Source organism: Cyprinus carpio, chromosome B13, assembly GCF_018340385.1.
Source record: "Cyprinus carpio isolate SPL01 chromosome B13, ASM1834038v1, whole genome shotgun sequence".
Classification (NCBI taxonomy): Eukaryota; Metazoa; Chordata; class Actinopteri; order Cypriniformes; family Cyprinidae; genus Cyprinus; species Cyprinus carpio.
The window spans coordinates 13,492,999-13,508,729 of NC_056609.1; the positions used below are offsets into that span (position 1 = coordinate 13,492,999).

Genomic DNA, 15,731 nt, shown 5'->3' on the forward strand with positions numbered 1-15,731 from the left:
AACTATACCTTTAAGCTGCAATATATATGGTAACATACACAAATTACATGAACAATTTAAGTTACAAGAAGTTGTGCTATATAGAAAAATGTGCAAAAACAGCACAATAAAAATGTTACAACACTATTAAGAACACAAAATTTAACTAAACTATTAAGCAAAGACACAGTTTACCCAAAAATGAAAATTCTGTAATCATTTACTTACCTTCATGTTGTTTCACAACTTTGTTTCTTCTGTGGACTATAAAAGAAGATATTCTGAAGAATGTTTTCTCAAAAACAATATTCAAATCTTCTTTTGTGTTCTGCAGAAGAATGAATGCATACAAGTTTGGAATGACATGAGATTGAGTAAATGATGACAGAATATCCATTTTGGGATGAATTATGTCTTTTGTGTCATAGCCATACTGACGAATCAAATAACAGGACCAGAACAAACTTACTAGGGTCCAAAATTAACACTCGCCGAGCACCAAATGAGAGTAAAAGTTGGCGAGTAAATAAAATGTTAGCCTACTGGCCATTTGGCTGGTGACTTTATTAGAAATTGCAACATAATGCATGGAAAGATAATCTGAGCCTCACTGGTATTTTATCTGTCTAATAATGATGAACGTGTTTGTGTTAATATACACAGAGTCTCTCTTCTCTGGTCTTTCCAAATGTGGAGCTGCTGTCTGCTAGTAATTAGGTAAGGCTGTTAAGTGACATTCCCCCCAAAAAAACTTATATGGTTGGATTTTGTTTCTCCAGAACTCCATTTGGCAACACATTTAAAGAATATTCCTGATTTTAAGCCATCAACATTTGTCTGAATGTTTTTATGAGAAGTAGCATGTCACGTAGAGTATATGTGGAATGTATCATGCTGCTAGTGTCAAAAAGAACTTCTTTATTTGCCACAAATATGTAAGGGAACAAAAAGCTATTCCACTGCCATGGTAGCGAAAATATATTTTTTAAAATGAAAAATTATGTACATTTGTACAGTCGGTAAGAAAAATTTAAAGCTGATAAATTGACTCAGTTCGCCCGGTACTGGCAGGTGTGACAACAAGGTTATTTTGAATCTAATGTATAGAATATGCATTATACATCAACACATCTCATGTCGCTCTAACATATTCACACCCCATGTATCACTTCATTTATGGCACCCTCCTTTATTTTACTGTTGATTTTACTCACCTGTGCTAGTGTAAGTGAAAGAGAAATGTGCAACATACTACACAATGATTTCTGAGATGCAACATTGATCAGTAGATCTACATTAAAGCGCCTCAAAGGTGGAAACAAAGGCACACATTCCTTACTCATCCGCCAAGTTGAAGAGCATCACGTTAATGATCAGCATAAATAAAATAACTAGTCTACACTACAAAAGAGCAGACATAATACAGGCCAAAGAAAGCAAGACAAGAAGAAGAAGAAAAAAAACCACCCACAAAACTCAAGTCAAAGTGTGTTAATTAACAGTGAAGCCTGAAAACTTTTCTCGCACACTGGGTTTGGAATGTAGCTGGAGAAGTGACCGTCTCTGCAGGCCTGCTGTCGTCTGGAGTGTGAAGGCGCTCCGCCTGCGAGAGCTGTGTGAGAGAGAGTGAGCAGGGGGAGAGCGCTCGGCCCCCGCTGTGCTTGAACAGCGGCCTAAAACACCATCCACACCAGCGCTCAGCAGGGGCTCACAAAGGCCTCACAGCCAGCCATTTGTTACTGTGGCTTTCCAGGGGGCCCAGCCACTCACTGGGGTGCGGGGGTGTGGATGGAGTGGGGGGGTCGGGTGTTTGTCGACCAATTAGCATGAGCGAGACCGCCAGAAAGTTACCGAGAGCACTTTAGGGAAAAAGTTGGCTAAGCGAGAGGCCTTCGAGCGAGATACTGTGGACACCAACAAATCGAAACTTTGTGTATCTAAAGGAAAAGAATATTTAATGTAGTCCAGCTAGCAGAAAAACAGAGGTGTTATCATGCATTGATTGCTAAGTATACAAATAACATAATTCGACGTTTTCATAGACTGATTCTTATATACTCAGGTTTTATCGATTAAATGAATGCCCAATATGGAATATCAATAACATGTCATATGTACCATACTGTAGATTTACTAGAAATCACATGTGTATCTAGCAAGCTATCAAACAGTGCTACTGTTAAATGTATTAATTTAGGAGCCAGTGGCAGCGATGAAGTTATATTTACTGAGAGGTTGCTGACTGAATTTAATGTGATGAGATAAATATAACCACAAAATCACAAACATTGTGAATAGTGCAGTAAAATCGATGAACCAATGACTCTTGTGAGCTGGTTTCTTCAATGAATCACTCAAGAAGACTCATGAGTCACGAAAAGAGTGAATCAGTTTGTTGAAACATTAACTGAATCAGTCAAGCCTGGAAAACTTAGTGAGCCACAAGTCATTCCTGTCAATCATGTATAACTCAAAATGAAGCAAGAACCGTTATGAGTACTTGAAGGGATATTTCAAAACAAAATGAAAATTCTGTCATCATTTAATCACTTTCATGTAATCACTTAATCACTTTCCAAACATGTATGACTTTTGTACATCTCAAGATATTTGGAAGAATGTTGGTAACCAAGCAGTTTTTGTTACCACTGAAGAAAAAACAAACAACAACACTGAGACATTTTTCTAAATATCTTCTTCAGTGTTCCACTGAAGAAAGAAAAACATACAGGCCAGGAAAGACATAAGGGTTATTAAACTATGACAGTCTCATTTTTGGATGAATTATCCCTTAACTGAAAATTATAAAACTTAAAGAAAAAAAAGAGTGCTCACCAAGGTTACATTTATTTGATCAAAAATACAGTGACAACAGTAATATTGTGAAATATTATTACAATTCAAAACAACTCGTGTTTATTTGAAATATAGTCATACTCTAAAATGCAATTTATTTCTGTGATGGAAAAGCTGATTTTTTAGCAGCCAGTCTTCAATGACACATCCTTGAGAAATCATTTAAATATACTAACTTAATGCATCTTTGTTAAATAAATTTAAACAAGTGTTGATACCTAAAAATATCTTACTGGCCCCAAACTTCTGATCGGTAGCATATATATATATATATATATATATATATATATATATATATATATATTATATATATATATATATATATATATATATATATATATGACATATTTTAAGTTCATGTATAAATAAAACTTCTTGATGCATTTTGAACTCATTTCATTTGTGTTAATTAAAATCTGAAATGTCATGAGTTTTGAGTGTTTGTACTGGCATGAACGGTTGTGAAGCCAGGTCAGACAGCTCTGACTCACCTCGCACCCTCTTCAGCCACTCCACAATGGCAGGTCAGTATGTGTTTGCTCACTACTTGTAATGATGTGAGCGAGGCCTAATGTCCTCCGGTCAAGAGCCATAGCCAGGTTGGTCGGTCTGCCTGGTAGGGAGCAGCGTTGAGCCGCAGAAAGCAGTTTCCGTAGCTGGGTGCTGGTGAAGCGCGAGGGCCGAGGGCTGCCTAAGTGGGTACTATTCAAGCTGTTGCCCATTTGATTTGGACTACCACAGACCGCTCGAGCGCAAAGTTTGCAGCACCCTGTGGTGCTCCATGATCCCACGCCAAAAATGACCAAATGCTACCGTTCCTAAAATGTGCGCAAATTTGAGTCAGCCGTTTGGCTTCATGAGCACTCGACAGTACACAAGGACACTTGCCACCGTTTGTATGTTAATATATGTGCGAGAGAAACTTTCAAAAGTTAAAAAAAGTACAGGTTGCTATGCGGGGTAAGAAGGAAAATGGACAGAAGGCGCTAATCTGGCGTTCTAAAATTCATCCCCGTTTTGTGATACAGTTTGATGGACTTTAAGATGATATTCAAGCAGTAGAGAGAGCACAATTTCATTTACAAGCATGTGAAGTTATGCACAAACACCTAGAATATTTTGCTATCAAGATATTGAAGAAAACTGGTCTGGCATGCTAACACAGGAAGTACAGCAAAGTGTTCACACTCTCAAACCTCAGATGTTTTATAGCAGTTATTCAGCTGCACTTGGTCAGTGTCAATCGCACTCCTATTTCCTGTCTCCCACTGACACGCTCGCCCCCAACCCTTCACGAGCAAATGAAACGGCTCAACCTGGGCCACCCGAGTCTCGTCTGCAAAACGTACACACCCTATATTTACTCGACATCCAAATATCTATTAGCGTGCACGTCAGCCTCTCCGCAGTTCGCCCCATATCACCCCCCCACCCTTCGTTTATACCCACCCCCCTTCGCTGCTCCCTCCCACCCTTTTTCCTTTAACTAAACTGGCTCTGGCTCCCTCCATCTGGTCCCCTTTCCTTCAGCAGCCCCGCACCTGTTCACACCTCCTCTCCTGTTGGACCGCATTGAACATTTCCTCGGATGCCAGGGCTATTCTGGCACTCGCAACCTCTCTGTCATTCAATCCATCTGTCAGAAGTGAACTTTGTTTACCGCCAGCTTCTGCTTTCTTCTTCCAGAAGCGCAAAAAACCCCCTCAAGGTCAGAGGCAAAACGAATTGCAGACGCCACCAATTTACAAACAACCCCCTCCCTTTCTATAAGACACCCCTATCAACAAACCAACTAATCACGATAATCATTTTTTTCTTATGTATCCATAGAGAATCTGTTGTGATTTGAAAACGCACACAGAGGAAGCCGAGATGTGTTCACATATGCTGAATAAATATCCACGTTTTCAGATTAGGTCAAGAAATTGCAGATTTTTGATTAGTGTTTATAATATAGACCAGGATTTTCATTTCAACAGAAATACAGAAAAAGATAATTGGATTTTTAAATAGCTTTTGTGAGAAAATAGCTTTAACCAAACATAGCTCATTCAAAAATAAAAAATACTGTCAACATAAATTCACCCTCTTGCCATTCCAAACCTGTTTGTCTTCCTCATCTTATTCTTTCTCACATGGAACTCAAAAAGAGAAGTTTAGCATGATGTACTGGATGCTGTTTTTAATGGGATGGTTGTGAATGGTGAAAAAAGATTGTGATATTGTTTGTTGTCACTCTTTTTTGTGTGCTATTCCTTTAAACCATCCTAGTATGAACTAAACCTCAGTTTAAAAATATTTAAGAGGGTTCTGTGATGTGCATTCTGGGACAAAATGCACAAACTGGACAGAAATGAAACACAAAGATGAGAAGGAGGAAGAGAGGAAGACAGAGCGCTATCCCTGGGTGAAAAAGCATGTGACAGCGCTGTTGAGGCTCGCGCTCTAAGCGCGTGACGCATTTCCACAGCTCGGGTTGACCTGGAGGGGCTTGTGCCAGACCCCCTACTCGTGTCACCTCAAATAGGAGGCCCAACTAAACCGCGCTGCCTTCATCATCCCTCCATCAGATACCAAATATGCTCTCCAAAAGCCCAACGTGCCCACCACAAAAAGCACATGGCCGGCGTGGAGCATAACAAACAGCGCTTTTAACCCAACAGGGTGTCGGGCTGCTGGGTCTTAGGGTTGTGCCCATCTCTTCCGCTCCTGTTTCATGGCAGGTTTTTGTGGGAGGATGCCCGCTTTGTGATGGACTCCTTATGCCATCTGGAGAGTGGAGTAGATGGGGAGAGAGAAAAGAGGGGAGACGTATAGAGAAAGCCATGATGATATGGGCCTTTAAACTGTATGTTTTAATATAAATTTACTGATAATGTTTTTTTTTGTACCTAACAAGTGGACTACACAAAAACAATTACTGCATTCTGGCTAAACAGAGCAAAGACACTTGATTAAACCTACTTCAAAACTGAGAAGAAATTCATATACAGTGAACTAAAACACACCTCCAGAAACATGTGGGCACCATTAATCAGAAAACAGCACTCTGGCCCCAGCTATTGCTAATATGGAACCTATTGGAATAATAATAGATGGAAGTCTATTATTGAAATTGCACTTGTAGTGACCAAGAAAAAAAGTGTCATGGAGACTTCGAAAAAGAGGAGGAGAAGGAGAACAACCCAGCTTCCAGAAACAGTAAGTAGGGCACTTTCTCTGGGCAGAGTTGGCCCAAGTGAGAACAGTTGCACCCGACAGATTTGCTCCCACTTTGCCTGGGGACTGGCAACATTCTGTGCTGTACCATCATGACACAGAGCTGGGTCACGGCACTGGAGCAGTTCTCAAGACACACGGACATATAGTTTTAGTAGGACTGGGAGTTTAAAGTTGAACAATGAGATCTTATCTTGAGATCTTGAACATGATGAAGGGCTGAAACTGAAGCTTCACTGGTATAAATATTTGCTCTGATAACAGGTCGATTTGCAAATGATCATCTCTCACTGAAAGATAAGATGAAGAATGCGTCATACATTTAAGTCTATGGTCTGTAAGAATTTTTTTTTTGTTTGTTTGTTTTTGAAAGAAGTCTCTTATATAATATAACTCTTAATATAGTTAATTTTAATATATTTAAAAATATTAAGTGTCACATTATCCTTCAGAAACCATTCTAATATGCTGATTTAGTGCTCTTCTTATTATTAATGGTGAAAATAGCTGAGTTGCTTAATAATATTATTGGAAGGGTGTAATGTCTTTTTTCAGGATTCTTAGAAATAGAAAGTAAAAAAAAAGAATTTGTTTTAAATAGAAGTCTTGTGTAACTTTATAAATGTCTTTACTATCACCTTTGATCAATCAGCAATGACCTGCTGAACAAAATAGTTACTTAAAAATAAATAAATAAATAAAATAAAAACACTGGACACTTTTCAACACTGGAGTATATAAATTGAATCACTTAAATCAGAAAAATATGAATGATTCATGGTACACAATTAATATTCATATTAACTGGACTGTTATGATAAAATTAATGTTCCTGGGTTATGCATTCATTTCTTTATATTAGGTATTAATATAGTAATGATAATTGATACTTAAATTCTGGAATCACATGAATTATTACACATCAAGTAGCTGTAGTAGTTACATGCCATAGCTGCCTAACATTTCCATAAAATATGAAGATTTCATTAATTTAGCAATGTCAGTATTACAGTCAGTTAAATGTCAATGCTCATCATTTAAAGAAAAGTATGTGCCATGAGATATTTTCCCCTCTGTGCAAATTGCATACAATGTTTCAAACATATGCATTCTGTTGGCAAACATTGCTAGCTGTAGTGGCAGTATTCAGAAAGAGAGTTTGCATTCTCTTGTGTACACTACATTGTCCTCTTAGGGGCCTGTAAATAAATGACACATATGTAATTGCCTTGAACTTGGTTACACTGTTAAATAATGAAGCAAACTGCTGGCAATGAGTTGAGGGCTTGCTTGGTTGAGGGGCATAGCCTCTGGCATTGCATCTGGTCTTATAGGCCAGTGGAGAAACATAATGCATGGACAAGAAGGGGGGGGGGGGGTGTCACTGCTGATCGATGCAAACATTACACAAACACACCGAGTTTGATATTCATATTCTACATGCTGTTCAGTAACAGGTTCTTTAATACTTCATACCTCTATTCTACAGTAAATCTTTAATTTTTAACTTAATGTCTGTGGCAGTAAAATATGATATGACAGTCAGTGAGAGATTAATTAATTTGTTTATAAAATAATAATGTTTAGAAAACTGGAAAGTAATTTTGTTTTCCCATATCAAAGAAAATGTGGTTTTGAGAATACGAGACAAACTGCAATAACCAGATTTCAACTTGGTATCACTTGATATCTAATGAACCAACTTCTTCTGGACTAGTTAAGCTCGTTACATCGCTATATTGCCTGACCCTGGTTCACAAAGTCTGCAATGTCGTCTCTAAGACGTTGAGAATAACATGAGACAAAAGCCCTCTTCTTGCCCTCTGCCGTGTGAAGTGGAGGAGGAGCCGGAGGCCAGCAGCCCTGCCGGCGAGGCGTGAAGACGTGGCAAGGACTCATCCCAGGCCAACGGGCACACCACTGTCAACATCATGACACTCACTGGGCGGCTCGCCGGCACTCTCCCGCCTGGCCGGCAGCGGTCCCAGCTGCCCCATCCGTTACTGTCTGATTAGTTCTGCTAAGCAGCCCCTCCCCTCCATGCCCCATCGCCATCTGCTCCCCCAACAAAATGGCTGCTGCCCAGCATCGTGCACACCGCCCCACTACCTGCCAGTGCCCGCTCCCGCACTCACCCCAAAGCGCTAACACGGCTTCTCGTGGCTGGCGGCGGCCCCCATTTCGTTTGCTACTACTTCTGACAAGGGGGCGGCGGGCTACACTCTTTTATTTGCTGTCGGATGGTACATGCGCTTCCCGTCGACTTGGTTTGCAGCAGTTTGGTGGCACGGCAGACTTTGCTCACCGCGGCAGCCTCCCTCTGGCGTGGGGCTGCATCTGCTCGCTCTTTTATTCATTTTCCGATTCTCCACCTTTCAGGGGATTGTCATCCTCCACGCGTTCTCACGCGGCCGAGGGAAAGCAGAGAAGCGTGTAAAGTTTAATGGAATTCTGGGGTGGGATGAACAACTTTTCAATGCCAACGCTGCAGTTGGTCTCACAGTTCTGTTCGGCCAGTCACAAGAACTTACGAGAACTTAGCGAGAGGACGAGTCAATGACACACCCTGACATGACGATGACATACAAGATTGCCCAAGGTTCAGAAAATCTAGTTAAAATCATATGTTCTTAGTAATGGTCTCATTGTATCCATGCTGTTTGCATATGGTTTTAAAAAACCTTTATACCATTTTCAAGAAAAGTTTCAATTGAATGACTTAATAATGAATAAATATTAATAAATTTAATAAAAATGTAACGTTATGCCAATCAAGTAAAACGTAATCCCAAGTTTTCCTTACTTCAATACAAGTGTGCATACAAATCTTAATCATTTTAAAAAGTTTCATATCTATCTATCTATCTATATTACAAATATGCTAAATTATTATAACATCATATGATAAATTATATTAATATCCTGAAGTAAACTTGCCCTAAAAAGGTCAAATTATCTGACACTTTTTGGGTCAGGAATTTCATTTATTTTTTTATTTTTTTAATTAGGCTACATTAAAATATACTTATGATAGGATAGATATATTCATGTCTTATCAATACAATATTCATGAAAAACAATATTCAGTTGTTTTTATGAAATGCATTTTAAAGTTTTTGAATTAATTAATAGGCATCAACCACTTATTGACCCACTCACAAAATGCTATAAGGTCAAACTATAGAAGGATACTCAGGCATAAAAAAAAGTCCAGTCTTCATCTGCGCTAACATGTTTAATGTGTTCAGCAACAGCACAGATGTCAATTTAAGCCAGATTCTCTCACAGCTCACAATGAAGCCTTACTTATGTGGACAATCGAGCACCATCAAGCCTCTCGTGAATGAGACTTTTTCTGCAATAATTCCACTTCACATACAAAAATAAGCCAAAGTGAGATGAGGCTGATCATTTCATATCCCCAAAAACTTCTAGCAGGCTTTTTTCTTGTAATTCTCCATCCCCCACAACAGCACAATTAACCAATCGGTAGCCAATATGGTGGATGAAGCACAGAGTATGAGGGTTTACTGCGCTCAGAGGGCCAGGTTCTCCTCTAAGCTCTAGACAGAGAAGTTGTGAATATTTCCTACTTTCATATCCATACTTATGCCTGAAGGTTCTCCTTTACAAACCGCAACATGCTTCTTGTTGGATCAAAACTTCAAGCCCCGCTGCCAACGTCACCGCTTGCTTGCAAAATTTCATGTTGCTGAAGAAGAGAGGGAATTTGGAACAAAGCAAGCCCCTGTGTCCCGTTCCAAACCACAGTGAACTCCAGCAAACACAGAAAGGCAAAGGGGAAAATCTGTTGCGGCTGCTGAAGTGGCACAGCAAAACAACGCAACTTGTTTTTTTGTTTTTTTATTGTCGCACATTTTTCTCTCTTTATTTTCACACCCTATGGGGTCTGCCGAATGTTGGGAGAGGTGGGAGGGTGGGTGCAAGAGAAGGAAGGAGTGGGGGAGGGATGACAAAAAGGCACGAGCGCACAAAAGCAAACAAACAAACCGAATAAAGCCTGGGCTCAAAGCCGTCAGAAGGCAGAGAACAGAGCGGCAGGATTATGATAGATCCTCTGCTGCCCAGCGCACAGCTGGCTGATGATCCAATACTGGAGCCGCCGGCCCTCCCCAGCATGTGCACGGGGGGCCTGGGGGCCAGAGCGAGAGAAAAAAAAAACAGAAAAAAGCAAAAGACAACTGCTTTGCCCATCCGTTTGGTGGGAGCTGTGATCATCCAAGCTGTGAGACGAGAACGAAAAAAGTCAAAGTCTGGCTTCAGAGGCCCTAAATGAATGAGCACCCAGCAAAGGGGACGTGACACAGAGAGGGTCCCCACATGACCATCCCCTGAGTCGTTCAGTCACAGGGGCCCCCGCAGGTCAGTACGCATGCATTTATGAACGTGTAAGGCAAGTAAAGACAACAGAGAGATGGGAAAGAGAAGGATTAGCCTCAAGGAAGAGAGACAGAATGCACAGATGTCTGCTGCATCTGTGCACTACGGCTGGCCCAAAGAACCTGCCCTGGCAGCCCACGTCCACACCATGCATACAGTGGCTAAAAGACTCTCTGCTGCCAAAAACAGGGCCTGTCAGTGGCTTAACCACTCTGATCTTCAGCAGGCCATTTTGTTGCCACATCTAGAAGAAGCAGAGAGCATTTAAAGGCCAGCATCCTGCCCGAGCTTTTTAATGCTAATTCAACCTCATTTAATCACTGCAAAATCTCTTACGTTTCAATAATGCCCTGATCAAAAAACTGAATTACAGACTGCTTGAAAGTGTACTGCTGCAATATACTCACAGAATTTTTTTCAATAATTTAACAGAAAGAAAGTTGTCAAAAGACAAATAAACTTCCGATCACACCAGAAATAAAATGTATAAATAGATACATCACATGGCCATTACAAGAAAATGGAAACTCATCTGCTCATCTCTGTTGTATACATGCATTTGAGTTAAACTTTAAAGTTAAAATGTATTTATACACATTGTATACTGCTTTCTTGAAATATATACAAGTTTTCTTGAGACAATGTCATAGAAAGGTCATATGTAATATTGGGTCTACAGAACTCCTATATAATTATATATAATAGTTTTGTGAATTTCTTGTCAAAAGACAGCAAAAAAAAATGTCCTGTTTATTGATTACACACAAAGAGATCTATTTAAGGTTACACTACACTGACTTATTTAGTGAAGAGAATTTGGTGAAAGTTTTTCTAAACACTGCATTAATATGGCAAAATAGTGCAATTAATTCAATACTTGTATTAAATATAAATACATTAAGTTAATGTTATTAATTTAATATTTATAAATTAATGCAAACTGCAACTACTTTATTTTTAACATATCTATATTTAATATAAATATATTTAATATAAATATATAATCTAAAAACTTTAGTGGTAGTAAAGGTGTATTTAAGTTATTGTCTGGATGAACTGCTTATTTTCTGTTCTGTTTTTCTCTTTTCTGAATGAATTAATAGATCCAGACATACACATAAAAAAACTGCATCACATCAGTAACTCAAATAGAGGTGTAGACCAAACTAATGCAAAGTCTACAGGATAGTAAATGTAGATTAAAAAAGCAGGTGAACTAAACTAACAACGCAGGGCTACATTCTTCTGCTGCGTAATAACATCAAATACAAGAGTTTGTCTAGACCTGCTGTTGCAAACAATCTATACTCCACAAAAACCATCTGGATCATTTTCATGCACAGTGGTACTTTTCCAAATGTAAACAAATGACTCAAATTATTCACTAATATTTCTACAACAGCATGCATCTTTATGGTAATTTATAAACAATACATGACCGAGTCTTATTTCTTAAGTACTGAATTCCCTTGCGAACAGATGCTGTCCCTCCTCTGCAGCTGTGCAGCGCTGTGGCAGATGCTGTAGAATCTCCACTTCCTCCAGAGGAATGGAGACCCCAGTGCCATTCAAACCCACTGAGGCTTCAGCACTGCCTACGCTTACCGCTGGGGTAGGACACATCCACGGAGACATGGAAATGGATGGCTTCATTGTGGGCAATCATTCAGTGAGCACAGAAATGCCGTACAGCCCAAACAGAAAATCTAGAGCAGTGATTCCTAACCAGAGCTGCATATACACCACATTTCAGGGGTTCGATTAAAAACTTTTTGTACACTTTATTCATGTCTATAAAGCCGTAAATAAAAGTATTGTGCATGTGTCAGTGTCAGCATTGTCAGTTTAAGTGGATGAGAATATGCATTACAGTTTAAAAGTTGAAGGTTGGTAAGATTGGAAGATGTCTCACATTAATTTGATCAAAAATAAAGTGAAACAGTTCCATTTATAGTATAGTAATATTTTGAAATATTACATTACTAAAATGCATTTTATTCCTGTGATAGCAAAGCAGCCATTACTTCAGTTTTCAGTTTTACATGATCCTTAAGAAATCATTCTAAAATGCTGATTTGCTGCTCAAGTCACATTTCATATTAATTCATATACAGCTTAATATTTTTGTGGAAACTTTAATGCATTTTCTTCAGGATTATTTGATCAACAAGTTCAAAAGAGCAGCATTTATTTGAAATAGAAATCCTTTATAACAAAAATGTATTTAGTGTCACTTTTGATTAATTTAATGCATCCTTGCAGAACAAAAGTATTAATTTCTTTCAAAAAAAGAAAGAAAATCTAACCTTTGAATAAAAAGAAACATATCAGTATTAAAATTATTTGGTTGGAGCACTATCTGGTCTCTAAATGAAATGTATGGTAATATGTACAGCGATTTTCAGCATAGTTTTAATTATTGTAAAATAGGTGCCAAACAGTTAAAGTAATTTAACCTGGTTACTACAGACCATTCCCCAGGTCAGTGTGACATACCAACTGCAACCACTAGCATAAAAACAGCACAAGCAGAGACTTTCTGAGTGGCAGATGTCAATTACATCATGTCAGCACACAAACACCACAGAGAAAATGAAATATGAAAACACAGAACAAATAATGTAATGCAGTGCATACTTTTAAAATGTTACACCAATTCCTCTAATGGTTTAACTGAATTAAAATACTACTAACAAGTAAATAATAGCATACATTTATTGAATGCAGTGGCCCCACAAAGTATTTGGCCACTTAAGAGATCATTTAAATTCCTGTACATTATATTTCAAACTATATGGCATTTAGCGAGCACAAACACACTTTTTTTAAATATACTGTTCAAAATGTAAATAGAAAAATACACTCGTTTCCTTTGAAGCTGTCAAATTGTCACGACTCTTAGTTAATGTGATGAACTACAACTGTGGTTACTCTAATTGGACAGCTGTGTGAATTTAAGAGGAACAGACTTCATAAATCCACCAGAAATAGTTTTAAACACCAGTTGATTAAAAGTAACTGCAAAAAAAATGTCTAAAAAAGTTAGTTCTGAGAGAAGCATCTGGCATCATTTGCAGATTACACCTGGTTTAATATTTTGGAACATATGCAATGACATTCACAAATTTTGTGACTTAAGTGTCCATATACTTTTTGGAGCCGCTATATTTTTAGTAGTACAAATGGAAAGATACAGAATGTTCCTTTGGGCTTTGCTGGCAATAAGTCTAATTTATAGTAATAAATTGTAAACTGTTAAATTGCACTTAACGGCCATGTAAGTGTCTTACTGTGCCAAAAACATTCTCTCTCATATATAATAATAAAGGTGGGCGTGTTAAATCTGAGCTATTCTATCTAATCTGGAGATATAATCTATTTGCTTTCTAATAAAACGGGATTAGGTGAACAAATGTTGCTGAAAAACACTGTTTATTCGCTTATCACCTATTCTGGTCTGATTTTCATCAGAGTTTGGGGAGATTTTTGCAAGACGCATATGAAATTCAAAATCCAAAGCTTGAACGCACACACTCAAGCATTCAACACAAAAGGTGCCACTGAATCATAAGACAACATCTTTGCTGTAATATCTTCAGATAAAATAAAAAAACAGTGATATCTCAATGTAGAGGGTCTGCTTTTGATTTAATTAAATGGTGTGAATTGAATTTAACAACCAAAATATATTTATATTTATGTTTAACGCCAGCTCATTATAATGGCTACGAATATGAGTGAAATGTGCACATATGTGGAAAATGTATAAATGTATGAGAAGCCACATATGCACTACTCACTCCGTACCGATTTACACAAATAATGTGAATTAGATTAATAATCTAGCTCGAAAGGTGAAAACCAGTCAGAAGTATTAACTGATTTCAAGTTTACTCGCCGCTAAACTGAGTGACGTTATCGAGAGAGACAGCATGTGCCCCTCTCTCCGGCCCTGTTCTCCTGGTGCGTGGTGGACTGTGGCGGTGGCAGCCGGTGGCTAGTGGCAATTTAATAAAGTGCGGGTGCCCTCCTGCCGGTGTGCTGGCACTGCACTGGGGCCAGTGGACGGGCGCAGTGTTGTGGCATGTAATAGGATTAAGGGGGTTACCTGGTGAGGTGCAGTTGGCGCTGGGCGCGGCTTAGCCCCTCAGCCAGGCCGGCTGCCTCCACCCGAGCTCGGCCCTCTGCCCTCTGGGCCTCCTCCAAACGCTGCCGGCAACCGTTCAAATCCACACCCAACTTCTGTACTTCCTGAACCCCGGGAGAGGGGAGAGAGAGACCAAGCAATAATTCATTTTTTGCATTAAAACATGTCCTCACTGTTCGCTGAAACTTTTAAAAATGGCCTTTTTATTTTTTGGCACATACAAACTAAATGGCAATTTGTAACAGTAACACTTTGAATTGCAAAATTGGTTAACATATAGTTATTGATTAAAAAAAATAAAAATGGCACATTCTCTCCATATGGTCGATTAAGTTTCTCTTACCTGCTCGGCCAGTTCTAGCTGACGTCCCAGTTTGGAGCTGATGTCTCTCACCTCTCTCTCTGACTCCTCTTTCTTCAGCTGAGCCTGGCTCAACAGAAAACGCAGCTCCGCACACACCTGACACAAGCATACATGCAGCTTAAAGCAAAGTCCATGTTAAAGTTTGAATACTTCTGTCCACTGAAAACTGTTAATTCACATACTAGAAACTGATTCACTGAGGAGATGTTTGCTGAACCTTTCTATCTGCTCCATAAACTTCTACTAGAGCTGTTGGCATTTACTCTACAGCTTTGCTAATGAAATAGTTTTACTGCCATCTAGTGATGAAACATATAAAGAAAAAGCAAATGTGGCATCCAAATAATGTTGAGTGTTGAGGTTTCTTTGATTGGCTCTATTGATTTAAGAAAACCTGGGGGATCAAATATGAGACCAACACAAAATCATTTGAAACTCATCTACAGATAAATATCAGGTTCATCACACTGTCAGAAGTGCATTAGGAAAAGGGCAATCCAAATCAGCAGATTTAGTCTGTTGTGGGGAAGGCTTTCACTGGGTTGTACCTTGCTGCTTTCCGTTTCCTGTGCTGTGAGCTTCTTATAAGCTTCCTCCAGCTGGCCATTGAGTGAGTTCCGGTCTCTCTCTCCCCTCTCCAGCAGACCCTCCAATTCAGCCACTCTCTGAGAGAGACTGGTCACCACAGTGGAGAACATTACAACTATATCAGCTATATTAGTAATATTAATTAATATTATCTCATTTTAATATCTTTTAAATGTG

General features: G+C 38.9%; 1 protein-coding gene across 1 annotated transcript in view; it reads right to left on the reverse strand.

The window, feature by feature from the left end:
* sdccag8 (SHH signaling and ciliogenesis regulator sdccag8) overlaps nucleotides 1-15,731 on the reverse strand; it is a 40,364-nt gene that overhangs the window by 19,361 nt on the left and 5,272 nt on the right. The window contains exons 11-13 of the mRNA XM_042736710.1: nucleotides 15,515-15,649; nucleotides 14,946-15,062; nucleotides 14,564-14,706 (exon numbers count right to left, since the gene is read on the reverse strand). Of these exons, the coding sequence (XP_042592644.1) occupies nucleotides 14,564-14,706; nucleotides 14,946-15,062; nucleotides 15,515-15,649 (395 nt within the window). The remainder of the gene's footprint in view (nucleotides 1-14,563; nucleotides 14,707-14,945; nucleotides 15,063-15,514; nucleotides 15,650-15,731) is intronic.